At 43.8% G+C, this 18,937-nt stretch overlaps 1 protein-coding gene across 1 annotated transcript in view; it reads left to right on the top strand.

Annotated features, from left to right (window-relative positions):
- LOC139266669 (serine/threonine-protein kinase MRCK alpha-like) overlaps positions 1-18,937 on the top strand; it is a 550,926-nt gene that overhangs the window by 507,692 nt on the left and 24,297 nt on the right. Inside the window, exons 12-14 of the mRNA XM_070884257.1 lie at positions 14,056-14,153; positions 16,496-16,580; positions 17,297-17,417. Coding sequence (XP_070740358.1) covers positions 14,056-14,153; positions 16,496-16,580; positions 17,297-17,417 — 304 coding nt within the window. The remainder of the gene's footprint in view (positions 1-14,055; positions 14,154-16,495; positions 16,581-17,296; positions 17,418-18,937) is intronic.

The following is an 18,937-nucleotide window of genomic DNA, read 5'->3' as shown; positions in this document are numbered from 1 at the left end:
GGTTTTCCCGCCCCTTTGGGCAGGTGGCTTGTGTGTGATGTCTTGATGCCTAGCCTAGTGGAAGCTATTTGTATGCTGGCACTCTCCGGGTTTGACTAACAGCCTGCTCAGATTCAAGAGGACCTAAACCTCCTTGAGCTCTGCATTGCAAGGGCCACGCTGGGACTGTAGCCTAGCCTTGCCTGTTCTCAGCTGCCTCCTCCCATTCCTGGTAGAATCATAGAATCATAAAAATTTACAGCATGGAAGGAGGCCATTTCGCACCATCATGACCGTGCCGGCCAACCAAGAGCTTTCCAGCCTAATCCCACTTTCCAACTCCTGGTCCGTAACCCTGTAGGTTACGACACTTTACGTGCACATCCAAATATTTTTTTAATGTGGTGAGAGTTTCTACCTCTACCACCTTTTCAGGCAGTGAGTTCCAGAACCTCTGGATGAAGACATTTCCCCTCATATCTTCTCTAAACCTTCCCCTAATTACTTTAAATCTATGCCCCCTGGTTATTGACCCCTCTGCTAAGGGAAACCGGTCCTTCCTATCCACTCTACCCAGGCTCCTCATAATTTTATACACCTCAATAAGGTCTCCCCTCAGCTTCCTCTGTTCCAAAGAAAACAGACCCAGCATCTCAAATCTTTCCTCATAGCCAAAATTCTCCAGTCCAGGCAACATTGTTGTAAATCTCCTCTGCACCCTTTCCAGTGCAATCACATCTTTCCTGTAATGTGGTGACCAGAACTGCACACAGTACTCCAGTGGAGGTTCTGTTGGTTCAGGGTGAACTGTGGCCATGGGATTATTTGACCTTGGTTTAACATCTCATTTGAAGGATGGCACCTCTAATGGTGCAGTGCTCTCTCACGACTGCGCCATTCAAGTTATTGTGCTCACAAATCCAAAACGCTCACTGACTGCTAACTACCTCTGATTTTATCAATGGATGAGCAGGTTTGAAAAGTGATTGGATTTATCTGGCATCAAATCATGTATAACATCCGGTGATGACCAGATACTCAGTATCAAAGTTTCCGAGACTCCCTACCGTTCCTAAAGTACATCAACATCCTGCAATTAGACTCAAAAGCAAAGTGATCAAGTTTGTGGATGATACCAAACTAGGGGGTAAAACAGGAGAAAGGGCCATAGACCAACAGAGTTAGAAAAAATCGAATAAGCAGGTGAAATTTAATACGGATTAGTGTAAGATACTGCCCATGGGAGGATGGGAGAAAGAATTGGGTGACATACATGACAATATGGATATACGGCACAAACAGGCCATTCGGCCCAACCATGCCGGCGTTTGTGCTCCACTTGAGCCTCTTCCAGCCTTCCCTCATCTAACTCTATCAGCATAACCCTCTGCTCCCTTCTCCCTCATAGGCTTATCTAACCGCCCCTTAAATGCATCTATACGATTCACCTCAACCACTCTGTGTGGTAGAGAGTTCCACATTTCACCACTCTCTGGGTAAAGAGGTTTATTCTGAATTTCCTATTTGATTTCTTGGTGAACATAAGAAATAGGAGCAGGAGTAGGCCATTTGGCTCCTCGAGCCTGCTCTGCCATTCAAGACTGATCTTATCCCTCAACTCCACTTTCCTCCACTATCCCCATATCCCTTGATTCCCTTAATATTCAAAAATCTATCCATCTCTGTCTTGAATACAAAGAGTTGGATTTATATAGCGCCTTTCACAACCACCGGACATCTCGAAGCGCTTTACAGCCAATGAAGTACTTTTTGGAGTGTGGTCACTATTATGATGTGAGAAACGCGGCAGCCAATTTGTGCACAAGCAAACTCCCACAATTAGCAATGTGGTGATGACCTGATAATCTGCTGTTTTTTTGTTATGTTAATTGAGGATAAATATTGGCCAAGACACCAGGGATAACTCCCCTGCTCTTCTTTGAAATAATGTCATGGGGTCTTTTACATCCACCTGAGAAAGCAGACGTGACCTCGGTTTAATGTCTCATCCGAAAGATGACATCTCTGACAGTGCAGCACTCCATCAGTACTTCACTGGAGTGTCAGCCTAGATTTCTTGTGCTCAAGTCCCTGGAGTGGGACTTGAACCCACAACCTTCTGACTCAGAGGCAAGTGTGCTATCCACTGAGCCACAGCTGACACTCAACGACTGAGTATCCACAGCCTTTTGGGGTAGAGAATCCCAAAGATTCACCACTCCCAAGTGAAGAAATTTCTTCTCCTCTCAGTCCTAAATAGCCGACCCCTTATTCTGAGACTGTGACTCCTGATTTGAGACTCTCTAGCCAGGGGAATCATCCTCCCTGTAAGAGTTTTGTATGTTTCAATGAGATCACTTCTCATTCTTCTGAACTCTAGAGAATATAGGCCTAGTCTACTGAATGTCTCCTCATAGGACAATGCCCCCATTTATTTCTATTCTCTGTTTTCTGTCTGTTAACCAATCCTCAATCCGTGCTAATACACAGATAAAACGTCCCAAAACCGGAAACCTTGGGACTGAGGCCATTCCGGTTTTCGGGTTTTTCTAGAGAAGAAATCCGACATCCCGAATCTGGAAGTGTCTGGGCCAAGTTTCAGGCAGTTCTGGAATTTGGAGAAGAAATACGACGTCCCGAATCCAGAAACCCCTGGGCCGAGTGTTGGGTGTTTCCGGATTTTGGAGACAATCCGACGTCCCGAATCCGGAAACCCTTGGGCCAACTTTCGTGAATTTCCGGATTTCGGAGCATTACATCCAACGGCCCAAATCTGGCACCCTCGAGGCCGCACCGGGCTGCGTATTTTTTTGGATTCATGCTTCAAGAAAGGTATGTACAGCTTAAAAGTTTGGTTTTCGGGAAATATTTCCGGATTTTGCACAACGTCTGGTTTTTGGAGAATTCCGGTTTTTAGAACTCCGGATTTCTGATGTTCTATCTGCATTACCCCCAATCCCATGAGCCTTAATTTTATTTCATAACCTCTTGTGTGGCACCTTATTGAATGCCTTCTGAAAATCCAAATACACCACATCTACCGGTAGAAAACTGTCTTGTATACATTCCATAAATTCGTCCTCCACATTATTATTGCAAATTTGGTTGGCATGCCCATTTATATGTAGATTAAAGTCCCCCATGATTATCCTTGTTACATGCACCTCTAATTTCCTATTTGATACTGTGCCCTACATTGCAACTACTGTTTGGGGGCCTATAAACAACTCCCACCAATGTTTTCTGCCCCTTGCTGTTTCTTAGCTCCACCCAAACTGATTCGACTTCTTGATTTTCCGAGCTAAGATCCTTTCTCTCTACTGTCTTTATCCCATCCATTATTATCAGGGCTAGCCCTCCTTTTCCAATTTGCCTATTACTTCTAAAAGTTAAGTATTCTGTAATATTTAGTTCCCAACCGTGGTCACTTTGCAACCAAGTCTCCGTAATGGCTATTAGATCAAACCTATTAATTTCTATCTGCGCTATTAATTCATCTATTTTGTTGTGATTATGACTAACTTCCCCACAAGTGGAAACACTCTCTCTATCTACTCTGTCAAAATCTTTCATAATTTTAAAGACCTCTATTGGGTCACTCCTCAGCCTTCTCTTTTCAAGAGAAATGTGACCTAACCTGTTCATCATTTCCTGATACAAGGACAGATTCCAGTGCTGGAGGCTATTCAGAGAAGAGCCACATGACTGAGCCCTCGTATCAGAGGTCTGAGATAAGAGTGTAGATTAGAGACACCGGGCCTTGTAGACTGTAGGGGAAGTGACTCAGGTCAGATCTGGTGCAGTACTTCAAGCTAAATAACAGCAGCAGGACATGGCGAACAGGTTCAAACTGGCGAAGGACGAATTTAGGACTGATGTCTGGAATCAGACAGAAGACTCGGAATAGACTTTCCAGGAATAGCAGTGGGAGGCAAAAAGCTGACTCATTCAGCCTATTGGATGACATGATCAGAGGTGTTTTTGGATTAATGAGCTAAGATGGGCTGAATGACCATCCTCATCTATATTCATGTTGTGAAAGTTATTGCAGCCCTTTTTGAGAATGAACTGAAAGGCACCGTGACTCTCATGCTTGTTTCAGTCAATGAGCAACTGAGAACTGGCACAATTATTCCAGAATCATTCTCTGCGTCTTGATCCTTTCACTCATAATGTTTTTCTTTCCTCCCCCCAACATACTCATACTTGCTCCTTTTCTCTCTCTCTATTCTCCACTCCTTTTTCAATCTCTCAATCCCCTACCTTCTCTCTCACCATCCTTAGATGTTCCCTTCTGCCCCCCTCAATTTTTCTCATCCCCTCTCTCTTTTGATATTCCCTCTCTCTGAACCACTCTCAATGATCTCAATCCTGCTTGCAAACCTCTTCCCCTTCTCTACATCCCCCAGTAGCACCACTCTCTCGACAGTCCCTCCAGTTCTCTCTCGATGGTCTTGCTTTTACACCCATGTCTCTCCAGATTATCTGGTCATTATCACATTGCTGTTTGTGGGAGCTTGCTTGTGCGCAAATTGGCTGCGACGTTTCCCACATTACAACAGTAACTACACTCCAAAAAAGTACTGTAAAGCGCTTTGAGACATCCGGTGGTCGTGAAAGGCACTATATAAATCTAAGTCATTCTTTCTTTCCTTGATAACCTTCCCCCTTTCTTTTTCTCTCCAATCTCTTTCCTTTTCAACTCACCATCTACCTACCTCTCTCAATTTGCACTGACATTTTCATATTAAACATTCACCATTGTACAATTAATGGATGCCCCATAGATGTTGCTCATAGAAAGTCAGATGAGTTTTTCTCTCAACTCTCTTTGTTCTGCTTCTCCACGTACGCTGTGTCTGCCTCTTTATCTCTTCTCTGTCTGTCTATCTCTTTCTCATTCTCTCTCCTCTCTCGCGGTAATTCTATCCCCCTCTCCTTCATTCTCGCTTATTCTCTCCATCATTCCCCCTCTCCATCGCTCCCCCTCTCCATCGCTCCCCCTCTCCATCGCTCCCCCTCTCCATCGCTCCCCCTCTCCATCGCTCCCCCTCTCCATCGCTCCCCCTCTCCATCGCCCCCCCTCTCCATCGCTCCCCCTCTCCATCGCTCCCCCTCTCCATCGCTCCCCCTCTCCATCGCTCCCCCTCTCCATCGCTCCCCCTCTCCATCGCTCCCCCTCTCCATCGCTCCCCCTCTCCATCGCTCCCCCTCTCCATCGCTCCCCCTCTCCATCGCTCCCCCTCTCTCTGGTTCTCTCGCTCATTCTCTCTTCCTTCAGTCATTCTCTTGGCTCTGAGTGTTTAGAGTTCCCATGCATCATTTTCTAATATTCATTCTGGGGATGTGGGTGTCGTTGGCAAGGCCAGCATTTATTGCTCATCCCTAATTGCCCTTGTGAAGGTGGTGGTGAGCCACCTCCTTGGACCACTGCTGGCCGTGTGGTGATGGTGCTCCCACAGTGACATTGTCATAGTGGTTTGGTACAACTGAGTGGCTTGATAGGCAGTTAAATATAAACCATATTGGTGTAGGTCTGGAGTCTGCAGCCAGATCGGGTAAAGACGGCAGATTTCCTTCCCTAAAGGACATCCGTGAACCTGATGAGTTTTTACGACAATCCGGTAATTTCATGGTCACCATTACTGATGCTACTATATTTCAAATTTATTTAATTAACGGAATTTAAATTCCTCAGATGTCATAGTGGGATTTGAATGAACGCCTCAGGATCATTAATCTAGGCAGACCTCTGGATTACTACTCCAGTAACATCATCATCATCATCATCATAGGCAGTCCCTTGGAATCGAGGAAGACTTGCTTCCATTCCAAAAGTGAGTTCTTTGATGGCTGAGCAGTCCGATACGAGAGCCACAGACCTTGTCACAGGTGGAACAGACATTTGTCGAGGGAAGGGTTCGGTGAGGCTAGTTTGCCGCGCCCTCCTTCCGCTGCCTACGCCTGGCCTCTTCATGCTCCTTGCATCGAGACTCAAAAGAGCTCAACGCCCTCGCGGATGGACTTTCTCCACCTTGGGCGGTCTGCGGCCAGGGTCTCCCAGGTGTCTGGTGATGTCGCACTTTATCAGGGAGGCTTTGAGGGCCTTATAACGTTTCCGCTGTCCTCCTTTGGCTCGTTTACCATGAAGGAGCTCCGCATAAAGCATTTGCTTTAGGGAGTACGCATGCCAGATACGAGACTATGTGGCCTGCCCAGCGAAGCTGACCGAGTGTGGTCAGTGCTTCAATACTGGGGATGTTAGCCTGGTCGAGGACACTGATGTTGGTGCTTCTGTCCTCCCGGGGATTTGCAGGATCTTGCGGAGACATCGACTTGAGGTGCCTTCTATACATCGTCCATGCCTTGGATCCATACAGGAGGATCGGTATTACTACAGCCCTGTAGACCATGAGCTTGGTGATAGATTTGAGGGCCTGGTCTTCAAACACTCTTTTCCTCAGACGGCCGAAGGCTGCACTGGCGCACTGGAGGCGGTGTTGAACCACTATGTTACCATTCCCATCCTATTGCATCTTTCCACCACACGATCATTGTTACCAAATCCTGCTCACCTGTCATCCCTGTGCACGCTGACCTACATTGGACGTGGATCTGGCAACACCTCAGTTTTAAAATTCTCATCCTTGTTTTCAAATCCCTCCATGGCCTGGCCCCTCCCTCTTGCTTGAACATCCTACACTCTCCGAAATCTCTGTGTTCCTCCAATTCTGGCCTCTTGTGCATTCTCGATTTTAATTGCATCACTATTGGCGGTTGTGCCTTCAACTGCCTAGGCTTTTAAGCTCTTGAATTCCCTCCCTAAACTTCTCTGCCTCGTTACCTCTCCTCCTTTAAGACACTCCTTTAAATCTACCTCTTTGATCATGCTTTTGGTCATTGCCCTAATACCTCCTTACATGGTTCGATGTTAAATTTTGTTTCATAAATCTTAGCAAAGCTTTTGATAAGGTCCCACATAGCAGACTGGTCACGAAAGTAAAAGCCCATGGAATCCAGGGCAAAGTGACAAGTTGGATCCAAAATTGACTCAGAGGCAGGAAGCAAAGGGTAATGGTTGATGGGTGTTTTTGTGACTGGGAGGCTGTATCCAGTGGGGTTCCACAGGGCTCAGTACTAGGTCCCTTGCTTTTTGTGGTATATATCAACGATTTGGACTTGAATTCAGAAGTTATGATTAAGAAGTTGGCAGATGATACAAAAATTGACCATGTGGTTGATAATGAAGAGGAAAGCAGTAGACTGCAGGAAGGTATCAATGGACCTCAGGTGGGCAGAACTGTGACAAATGGAATTCAATCCAGAGAAGTGTGAGGTAACGCATTTGGGGAGGGCTAACAAGGCAAGAGAATACACAATAAATGGTAGGACACTGAGAAGTGGAGAGGAACAAAGGGACCTTGGAGTGCATGTCCACAGATCCCTGAAGGTTGCAGGACAGATAGATAAGGCGGTTAAGAAGGCATACGGAATGCTTGTCTTTATCAGCCGAGGCATAGAATACAAGAGCAGGGGGATTATGCTGGAACTGTCTAAAACACTAGTTAGGCCACAACTGGAGTACTGCGTGCAGTTCTGGTCACCACATTACAGGAAGGATATGATTGCACTGGAGAGGGTACAGAGGAGATTTACAAAGATACAAAAGCAAAATCCTGCGGATGCTGGAATGTGGAATAAAAACAGAAAATGCTGGCAATCTTAGCAGGCAGCATCTGTGGAGGGGAGGCAGAGTTAACGTTTCGGGTCCATGACCCTTTGTCAGAACTCGGGGATGTTGCCTGGACTGGAGAATTTGAGCTATGAGGAAAGATTGGATAGGCTGGGTTTGTTTTCTTTGGAACAGAGGCGGCTGAGGGGAGACCTGATTGAGGTGTATAAAATTATGAGGGGCCTAAATAGAGTGGATAGAAAGGACCAATTCTCCTTAGCAGATGGGTCAATAACAGGGGGCATAGATTTAAAGTAATAGGTAGGAGGTTTCGAGGGGATTTGAGGAGACATTTTTTCACCCAGAGGATGGTAGGGTCTGGAACTCACTGCCTGAAAAGATGGTAGAGGCAGAAACCCTTGTCACATTCAAAAAGTACTTGGATATGCACTTGAAGTGCCGTAACCTGCCGGGCTACAGACCAAGAGCTGGAAAATGGGATTTGGCTGGATAGCTCTTTGTCAGCTGGCACGGACATGATGGGCCAAATGGCCTCCTATGCTGTAAATTTATATGATTCTACACTCCTGTGAAGCACCTTGGGACATTTTGCTATGTTAAAGGCGCAATATAAATGCAAGTTGTTGTATACCATGTCTCCCATCAATCCTACCCTGTCTCTACGTCTTCCCCTTCATACTCCCTCTTTTGCTCTGTTCTCCTTACCTTTGGTTCTACAATCACCTGTATGCACTAACCTCACCAACCATACCCTATTTCCCCTCACACTGTCCCTTTTCCCTTGTGTCTGAGCCTTGCTGCTCCCTATGATTCCCCCCATTGTCCCTACCTCTCCCACTATGCCAATTCCTTGTCTCCCCCCATGATTATTGCATCCTCTCCCCTTCTCCACCATTGTCCTTCCTCTGTCTCCCCCTCCTTTGGGCCTGAGTTATTGCACTACCAATCTGCTTCTGGAGTTAGGAACTGGTTTGATAAGTTTCTTTCTAATAATGCCAGCCTCTGGCAGAAAGTCAGAAGCTCTTGGTGACTAACGACCTTTTTTGCGTACCTTTACTTCAAAACTCAGTGCGTTTTGTCAAATTACTAATTGCCTCTCCCTTGTATTGATCAGGGACCAAGGTTCTGGTTTTATAATTAGAACTTACATTTAATATTTGATATATTCTGAGTCTCACGGAAAAACGGAGGGAAACTATGAATTGAAGCAGGATGCAAAGGATGTGAGGAGGAGACAACAGGAAACAAAGAATTAGAGAGGGAAAGAAGAGCAGAGAGATGGAATGTATTTATTTATCTGTTAACATCACCACGAGAGATCAACCAATATATTAAATATGTTAGTGCTATCAAATCAGGAACCCCTGTAACTAGTGACACACTCCCAGGGACCCCTGGTAAATACTGACACTCCCAGGGACCCACTGTAAATATTGACACACACCCGGAGACCCCCTGTAAATAGCAACACATTCCTGGGGGCCCGTCTCCACTACTCAAATGAAAATAGTGGCATCGCTCCAGAAGTAACATCAGGCCCACGAAGCCTGATTTAATTCTGTTCACCTTTCTTACTGGTTGGTTTGTGCTGTAGTTCAATCCTTGTTAATTGAACTACATATCTTTGTTTCATTTAAGTTTCATGATGGATTTGCATTGGTTGGCTATTTGGATCAATGCACTATTTTCAGTTATCTTTGCTTTGCATCCGTATGGCTGGTATTGCTTTGTTCCTAGCCTGTTTCAATCCAGTAGAGGAAGGGGGCAGAGCAAGTTGAACGCTGCTTGAACATTAAGAGTCTGGAGGCCCAGAAAGGGCTGTGTGTAGAATCAGGCAGCAGAGGAGGAGGCCATTCAGTCCATCCTGTATGTGCTTCATTGATGGATAAATCTTCGATAGAGCACAGGGATCTGTCAGTGTCAGCAAATGAGTTTCATTAAATTAATAGAAATGTGGATTGAACCTTTATATGAAGCCCCTGAGGATCTATGGACGACTTAGGTCCAAGAAGAAGGAAAGTTTAGGCTCTCCTTGTAAGTATAGGTACACCAGGTAGACAGCTTTTAAAATATATATCCCACATATTACTACTCATTCTGCAATGGCTATACAAGGCGAGGACTGGAGCAGTGGAGACATTACCTCATTAACCATCCATGAGAAGAGGTTAAGAAATATAGTGGGTATGCAGTAAATCAGTCACGTGGCTGTAGAGAGGTCATCTGGTAAGAATAGGCTTGTGTTATTAATGTACTGCGAAGAGAGAGGAATAATGGGTGATGTGTAACGAGAAAGGACTAATTAGCAATCTTGTGCGAGGCCCCTTGGGGAAGAGTGACCATAATATGGTAGAATTCTTTATTAAGATGGAGAGTGACACAGTTAATTCAGAGACTAGGGTCCTGAACTTAAGGAAAGGTAACTTCGATGGTATGAGACGTGAATTGGCTAGAATAGACTGGCGAAAGATACTTAAAGGGTTGACGGTGGATAGGCAATGGCAAACAGTAAAGTGGACAAGGGAGAACCAGTGGATGTGGTGAACTTCAACAATTGTACATCCCTGTCTGGAGTAAAAATAAAACGGGGAAGGTGGCTCAACTGTGGCTAATGAGGGAAATTAGGGATAGTGTTAAATCCAAGGAAGAAGCATATAAATTGGCCAGAAAAAGCAGCAAACCTGAGGACTGGGAGAAATTTAGAATTCAGCAGAGGAGGACAAAGGGTTTAATTAGGAGGGGCAAAATAGAGTATGAGAGGAAGCTTGCTGGGAACATAAAAACTGACTGCAAAAGCTTGTATTCATATGTGAAGAGGAAAAGATTAGTGAAGACAAACGTGGGTCCCTTGCAGTCAGAATCAGGTGAATTTATAATGGGGAATAAAGAAATGGCAGACCAGTTGAACAAGTACTTTGGTTCTGTCTTCACTAAGGAAGACACAAATAACTTTCCAGAAATACTAGGGGACTGAGGGTGTAGTGAGAAGGAGGAACTGAAGGATATCCTTATTAGGCGGGAAATTGTGTTAGGGAAATTAATGGGATTGAAGGCCGATAAATCCCCAGGGCCTGATAGGCTGCATCCCAGAGTACTTAAGGAAGTGGCCTAGAAATAGTGGATGCATTGGTGATCATTTTCCAACAGTCTATCGACTCTGGATCAGTTCCTATGGACTGGCGGGTAGCTAATGTAACACCATTTTTTAAAAAAGGAGGGAGAGAGAAAATGGCAAATTATAGACTTGGTTAGCCTGACATCAGTAATAATTAATTCCAACATTTTCCCCATTAAAGATGAAATAGCAGCACATTTGGAAAGCAGTGACGGGATCGGTTCACGTCAGCATGGATTTATGAAAGGGAAATCATGGTTGACAAATCTTCTAGAATTTTTTGAGGATGTAACTAGTAAAGTGGACAAGGGAGAACCATTGGATGTGGTGTATTTGGACTTTCAAAAGGCTTTTGACAAGGACCCACTCAAGAGATTGGTGTGCAAAATTAAAGCACATGGTATTGGGGGTAATGTGTTGACGTGGTTAGAGAACTGGTTGGCAGACAGGAATCAGAGAGTCGGGATTAACGGGTCCTTTACAGAATGGCAGGCAGTGACTAGTGGGGTGCTGCAGGGCTCAGTGCTGGGACCCCAGCTCTTTACAATATACATTAATGATTTAGATGAAGGAATTGAGTGTAATATCTCCAAGTTTGCAGATGACACTAAGCTGAGTGGCGGTGTGAGCTGTGAGGATGATGCTAAGAGGCTGCAGGGTGACTTGGACAGGTTAGGTGAGTGGGCAAATGCATGGCAGATGCAGTATAATGTGGATAAATGTGAGGTTATCCACTTTGGTGGCAAAAACAGGAAGGCAGAATATTATCTGAATGGCGGCAGATTAGGAAAAAGGGAGGTGCAACGAGACCTGGGTGTCATGGCACATCAGTCATTGAAAGTTGGCATGCAGTGCAGCAGGCGGTGAAGAAGGCAAATGGCATGTTGGCCTTCATAGCTAGGGGATTTGAGTATAGGAGCAGGAAGGTCTTACTGCAGCTGTACAGGGCCTTGGTGAGGCTTCACCTGGAATATTGTGTTCAGTTTTGGTCTCCTAATCTGAGGAAGGATGTTCTTGCTATTGAGGGAGTGCAGCGAAGGTTCACCAGACTGATTCCTGGGATGACAGGACTGACATATGAGGAAAGACTGGATCGACTGGGCCTGTATTCACAAGTTTAGAAGAATGAGAGGGGATCTCATAAAAACATATAAGATTCTGACAGGACTGGACAGGTTAGATGCAGGAAGAATGTTCCTGATGTTGGGGGGAGTCTAGAACCAGGGGTCACAGTCTAAGGATAAGGGGTAAGCCATTTAGGACTGAGATGAGGAGAAACTTCTTCACTCAGAGAGTGGTTAACCTATGGAATTCCCTAACGCAGAGAGTTGTTGATGCCAGTTCGTTAGACATATTTAAGAGGGAGTTAGATATGGCCCTTACGGCTAAAGGGATCAAGGGGTATAGAGAGAAAGCAGGAAAGTGGTACTGAGGTGAATGATCAGCCATGATCTTATTGAATGGTGGTGCAGGCTCGAAGGGCTAAATGGCCTACTCCTGCACCTATTTTCTATGTTTCTATGTTTCACTGCGTAAAAAAGCATTTTCTTATGTCGCCTTTCTTTCTTTTGCCAATCACCTTAAATCTGTGTCCTCTCGTTCTTGACCCTTCTGCCAATGGGAACAGTTTCTCTTTATCTACTGTCCATAATACCCCACATAAGGACAGTTGGGAAATGACATCCTATAATACCCACAAAAGTGCAATAGGGGCATGTGACAACATTCCATCATACCCACAAGGGCAAAGGGAATATGTGACAAGAACCCATAATGCTCTTATGAGGGTAATATGACAATATCCCATAATACCCACAAAGGTAAATAGGCATATATGATAATATCTTCTAAGAAAGCAGCGGGGAAGGTCAAAAGGCGCGCCTGAGATTAGCGCCAAGAGCGGGAGCAGCGGCTGGGACCTGTAAGGGGGAAAAAGATATCAAAGTGTGATGTCACAGGAAAGCAAGTAAGTAATTGGTTAGTAAGTAGTTCTGTTTTTATTTTCTAAACTTGGACATTGGTTTAAATTAAGAGCCGTGATTACAGGTTAAAAACTATACATTGATAATTGATATTTCAAAACTTGTAAACCTAATTAGTTAAATAAAGTACAATAGAGATGGCAGGGCAGGTGATGTGTTAAAGCTGCAGCATGTGGGAGCTGGTGGACACCAGCATGATCCACGGCAACCACATAAGATAGCCATTACACAGACCTGGTTACAAAGTGACCAAGGATGGGAACTGAATATTCAGGGGTATTTGCCCTTTTGGAAGGACAAGCAGAAAGGAAAAGAAGGTGGGGTAGTTCTGTTAATAAAGGATGGGATCAGTGCAGCAGTGAGAACTGATATTGGCTCAGAAGATCAAGATGTAGAATCAGTTTGGGTGGAGATGAGAAATAATAAGGGAAAGAAGTCACTGGTGGGAGTAGCCTATAAGCCCCCTAACAGTAGCAACACTGTAAGACAGAATATAAATCAAGAAATAATGGGGGCTTGTAAGAAAGGTACTGCAATAATCATGGGCGATTTTAATCTTCATATCGATTGGACAACTCAAATTGGCAAAGGTAGCCTTGGGGACAAGTTCATAGAATGTACTCGAGATGATTTCTTAGATCAATACATTGTGGAACCAACCAGGGAGCAGGCTAGTTTAGATCATGTGTAATGAGATCGGATTAATTAATGATCTCATAGTAACGGCACTGTTTTCTATGGAAATTTGAAGATTTTGATGTAGCTCAATTGAAATTTGCAAGATTATGAATGGCACTAAGAAAGCAGATCCAGATACGCTGTCGGTGTTAGTGAAAGATTCAAATACCAGGGCTACAAGTCAAAGATCTGATGTACGACAAGAATTGAGGTTGGACTTTTGGCCCCACAACGGGTGGTTCGATTGTGGAATAATTTAATTGTGCAGTACAACTACAAATCATGTTCTACCCAATACAGGCTGTGCCTGGAGGGAATGCTTGAAGTGTATTACACACTGGAATGAAATACTGGTGGCCTCTATGTGTTGATACACATGTGGGAACAGTCCGATGAAAAAAACTGAAAGTGTGGCACAAAAAGTGTTTTTGCACATTAGAGGCTCACGGTTCAAGTGTGATTGTTCCCCTGTAGTATCGGCACCGTTACACTAAATATTTTAAATGGGAGCACTGATCGGGGGAGGCTATTGCAATTAATTTGATCATGAAATGCAGCAGATCCAAAGACCTGAATCTGACACTGACGGATGTGTTGTATTTCTACAGGTTACAATGCTCCATATCTGTCTGTGTATAGTGAGAATGCTGTAGATGTATTTGATGTGAATACTATGGAGTGGATTCAGACAGTTGCACTAAAGAAGGTACGTTCCGTTCATTTCTCCAGCTGTTAGTTTTGCTTATACTTGTCTCCTTCCTCTCCTGTTCCTTGCTGCGATAGGGTTTCACAGGGAGCGTCAGCTTGCTTTTTCTTTCTTTTTCTTCCTTTCTTTCTTTCCCTCTTTCTTTCCTCCTTTCTTTCCTCCTCTTTCTTTCTCTTTCTTTCTCTTTCCACCTTTTCCTCCTTCCATTCTTCTCTTCTTTCTTTGTTTCTTCCTTTTTCTCTCCCTCAATCAGATAACCTCCTAAGCTCCCCACCTCTAGTGAGTATAAGCCAAGTTTACTGAGTCCCTCATTATAACTAAGTCCCTTCATCCCAGGTATCTTTGTGAATTGTCACTGGATTGTCTCCAAGGCCAGTACATCCTTCCTTAGGTGGGAGCCCAAACCTGAGCACAGTATTCTAAGTGAGGTTTGACTAACACTCTCTCGTACTTCCTTGCTTTTATATTCTGTATTTCATGTGATGAAATCCCACATTCCACTAGCAGTTTTGTGTCTGTGAACTAGCTTTTAATGACTTGTGTCCATATATCCCTTTATTCATCCACTCCGAGTTTGATTATTTAGAGTGCAATCTCATTTAAATTTGTGCCCTCTGGCCCTACCTTTCCTGATGATTTGTTAATAACATTCCATGTCAGCCCTATCTGTACTATTTAGTATGCTAAACCAATCTACTGTAATGTACTCTCCTGCAGCTGAGCTTTGAGCAGGTGCATCAGCAGAGGACTGGAAAAGCACCATTTGAGAATGTCACTTGGGCCAGATTTAACATAAGAACATAAGAAATAGGAACAGGAGTAGGCCATATGACCCCTCGAGCCTGCTGTGCCATTCAATAAGATCATGGCTGATCTGATCATGGACTCAACTTCATTTCCCTGCCCACTCTCCTTATCCCCTTATCGTTTAAGAAACTGTCTATTTCTGTCTTAAATTTATTCAATGTCCCAGCTTCCACAGCTCTCTGAGGCAGCAAATTCCACAGATTTACAACCCTCTGAGAAAAGAAATTCCTCCTCATCTCTGTTTTAAATGGGCGGCCCCTTATTCTAAGATCATGCCCTCTAGTTCTAGTCTTCCCCTATCAGTGGAAACATCCTCTCTGCATCCACCTTCTCAATACCCCTCATAATCTTATACGTTTCGATAAGATCACCTCTCATTCTTCTGAATTCCAATGAGTAGAGGCCCAACCTACTCAACCTTTCCTCATAAGTCAACCCCCTCATCTCTGGAATCAACCTAGTGAACCTTCTCTGAACTGCCTCCAAAGCAAGTATATCCTTTCTTAAATATGGAAACCAAAACTGCACGCAGTATTCCAGGTGTGGCCTCACCAATGCCCTGGATAGCTGTAGCAAGACTTCCCTGCTTTTATACTCCATCCCCTTTGCATTAAAGGCCAAGATTCCATTGGCCTTCCTGATCACTTGCTGGACCTGCATATTATCCTTTTGTGTTTCATGCACAAGTACCCCCAGGTCCCACACTTTGCAATCTTTCTCCATTTAAATAATAACTTGTTCTTTGATTTTTTTTCTGCCAAAGTGCATGACCTCACACTTTCCAACATTATACTCCATCTACCAAATTTTTGCCCACTCACTTAGCCTGTCTATGTCCTTTTGCAGATTTTTTTGTGTCGTCCTCACACATTGCTTTTCCTTACATCTTTGTATCATCAGCAAACTTGGCTACGTTACACTCGGTCCCTTCTAAGTCGTTAATATAGATTGTAAATAGTTGGGGTCCCAGCACTGATCCCTGCGGCACCCCATTAGTTACTGGATGCCAACCAGAGAATGAACCATTTATCCCGACTCTCTATTCTCTATTAGTTAGCCAATCCTCTATCCATGCTAATATATTACCCCCAACCCTCTCGTGCAGTAACCTTTTATGTGGCACCTTGTCAAATGCCTTCTGGAAGTCCAAATACACCACATCCACTGGTTCCCCTTTATCCACCCTGTTCATTACATCCTCAAAGAACTCCAGCAAATTTTGCTTTTCCAAATGTCCTGCTACTGCTTCTTTAATAATGGACTCCAATATTTTCCCAACCACAGATGTTAGGCTAACTGGATAGTTTCCTGCTTTTTGTCTGCCTCCTTTTTTAAATAGAGATGTTACATTTGCAGTTTTCCAATCTGCTGGGACCTCCCCAGAATCCAAGGAATTTTGGTAAATTACAACCAATGCTTCCACTATCACTGCCGCTACTTCTCTTAAGACCCTAGGATCCTAGGGGTAAATCAAATGAAGTTCTGTTTCAGAAATACCTTGCGGGATTTGCTACAGTGAGCTCTTCTTGTTGCAGGTTCGGCCACTTAATACAGAGGGAACACTTAACCTGCTAGGTCTCGAGACAATCCGGTTAATCTATTTCAAAAATAAGATGGCAGGTACGTCTAGTAAGTGGCTTTTATGTTTTCGTAAAACAGCAATCTTACTGTTAACGTATTTAGTTATTTCAGGGTTTGCCAAATAGCAGCATGCATTTCTGAGCCACCAGACTATATGGAGCGGAAGTAAAGCTGGCCAGCAAATTTGGCCATGAATAGTCATGTAAAACATGTGACCTTCAAAGTGCATCACCCACATTGGCCCATGGCCATTCCTGTAAGCACCACTGCATGTCTGTCATGGTCGTCTTGTTTTTGAATTGTTATTGTTCTGTATCTACATCCCGGCGCTCTCTTCAGGTGTCCCGCTTTGTATAGAACACAAACACATCATCGCTGAATAATGTTTTGTTCAAATATAAAAACAGAAAGCCAGTCATTTCCTGCTGGACTTTCTAGACCTTAAAATAACCTTGTCCTTTCTCCAAGGAGAGAGCTGCCAATCTAGAGAAACCTCCAACAGCAACAGTAATCATCAGCTTTTGATTGCTCTCAGCACGTGACCTCATGGGGAGTATCTGAGCAATAGTCTGTAAGGGACTGCCCAAGTCAGTAGCTAAATATCATGACCGTGTCAAAGACCTGGATTGCCCATAAGCCAGTTATTGCAATAATAGTCAATAACAAAAAGTTTTCACAGTAACTCAAGATTTTACTTTTAATCAGCATCTTGTCTCTTACTGGTTTCCGTTGAGCTGTTTGTTTCACTCCTGTAGAAGGGGACGAGCTTGTCGTTCCTGAAACGTCAGACAACAGTCGCAAACAGATGGTCAGGACCAGAAGCAAGCGGAGATACTCCTTTCGGGTGCCCGAAGAGGAAAGGCTTCAGCAGAGGAGGTGGGCGGAATCTCCAGCGTTATAGCAAACACAAGCCCCTCGTCCCCTCCTAATCCTGCTCACTCCCTGCCCTACCCCCTCCATGCCCTGCCCCCTCCTGTGTGATATCTTGAGACACAGTAACCACACACACTTGCACAACATGGCTCCCAGGTAGAACTGTGCAGAGCACATGGCTTTATTGTTGTTACATCAATAATATCAGTCCACTAGGTGGCTCCACAACACTTCTCCCTCCTTATTGAAGAAGTTAATCATAACAAATAATCATTGTACATGACTTATATGGTATTTACAACTCTTGGTATACATTTCTCAAATGGAACCCATTTTATGTTTCCAAATTCTACTATAGAATTCTGTAACGCAAACAAAAGATATGAATTTATTTTCCATATTTACAGATTAAACTTAACCACTGGTTTCCTGTTTCAAAGAGGATACCTTTGTTCTTGAACAGAACTTGTTGTAGGACTTTGACTCATTCTAGGCTGAGCCTGAGGAGAGTTTTTCTCCAAGGGCTGATCTTGATCTACATTTGGACTCTCTACACTTTCGGATGGTTTGTCTGACTGACTCAGACTTAAATTCTTTTGTCTTGTTTCTGGTACATCTGATGTAGGATTTGCTACTGGTACTCTGGTACTCTACTTGTAACAAGACTATCTGACTCATCAGAATAAATTGAATCATCCCAACATTCAACTCCTTCCACATCTGTAGGTAAAATATGATCAATGTAAACAAACCTAATCTTTCCGTGATCAAACATCTTGACCAAATATGTGCGAGAGCCACATATCTTCACTACTCTTCCTGGTAACCACTTTAACCATTTATGGTGATGATTCTTCACTCTAACTTTCTGATTCAATTTCACACTTCTCTCTCTTACTCTACCTCTATCATGACTCTTTTTCTACTGACTGTGCCAAGTTTGGCTTTAACAACAAGAACCTGGTTTGTGGCTGCCGTTTGAGAAACAACTCTGCTGGTGTTCCACCAGTAGTGGTGTGAGGAGTATTCCGCTAAGTAATCAGAAAATTTGCCAGTTTGTGGTCCAATGACAACTGTCGTTTCTTTGGATCCAACATTTTTTTGATGAGGGCACGTTTTACAATTTGTACTGTGTGCCCTGCTGCACCATTTGAAGCAGGTTGTATGGTGGAACTTTGGAATGTTTCACACTGTTTCTGCTAATAAACTGTGTGAACTCTTCTGAAGACCAATGCGTATAAGGTGGCCAAGGTTAGTGGGAAACTAGAAGATTGGGAAAATTTTAAACAACAGCAAAGAATGACTAAAAAAGCAATAAAGAAAGGAAAGATAGATTACGAAGGTAAACTTGCGCAAAACATAAAAACAGATAGTAAAAGCTTTTACAGATATATAAAACGAAAAAGAGTGACTAAAGTAAATGTTGGTCCCTTAGAAGATGAGAAGGGGGTTTTAATAATGGGAAATGTGGAAATGGCTGAGACCTTAAACAATTATTTTGCTTCGGTCTTCACAGTGGAAGA

This window comes from Pristiophorus japonicus, chromosome 7 (assembly GCF_044704955.1).
Source record: "Pristiophorus japonicus isolate sPriJap1 chromosome 7, sPriJap1.hap1, whole genome shotgun sequence".
In the NCBI taxonomy this organism is placed as follows: domain Eukaryota; kingdom Metazoa; phylum Chordata; class Chondrichthyes; family Pristiophoridae; genus Pristiophorus; species Pristiophorus japonicus.
Note: the sequence above shows the minus strand (reverse complement) of the source record. Positions and strands in the feature narration are given on the sequence as shown.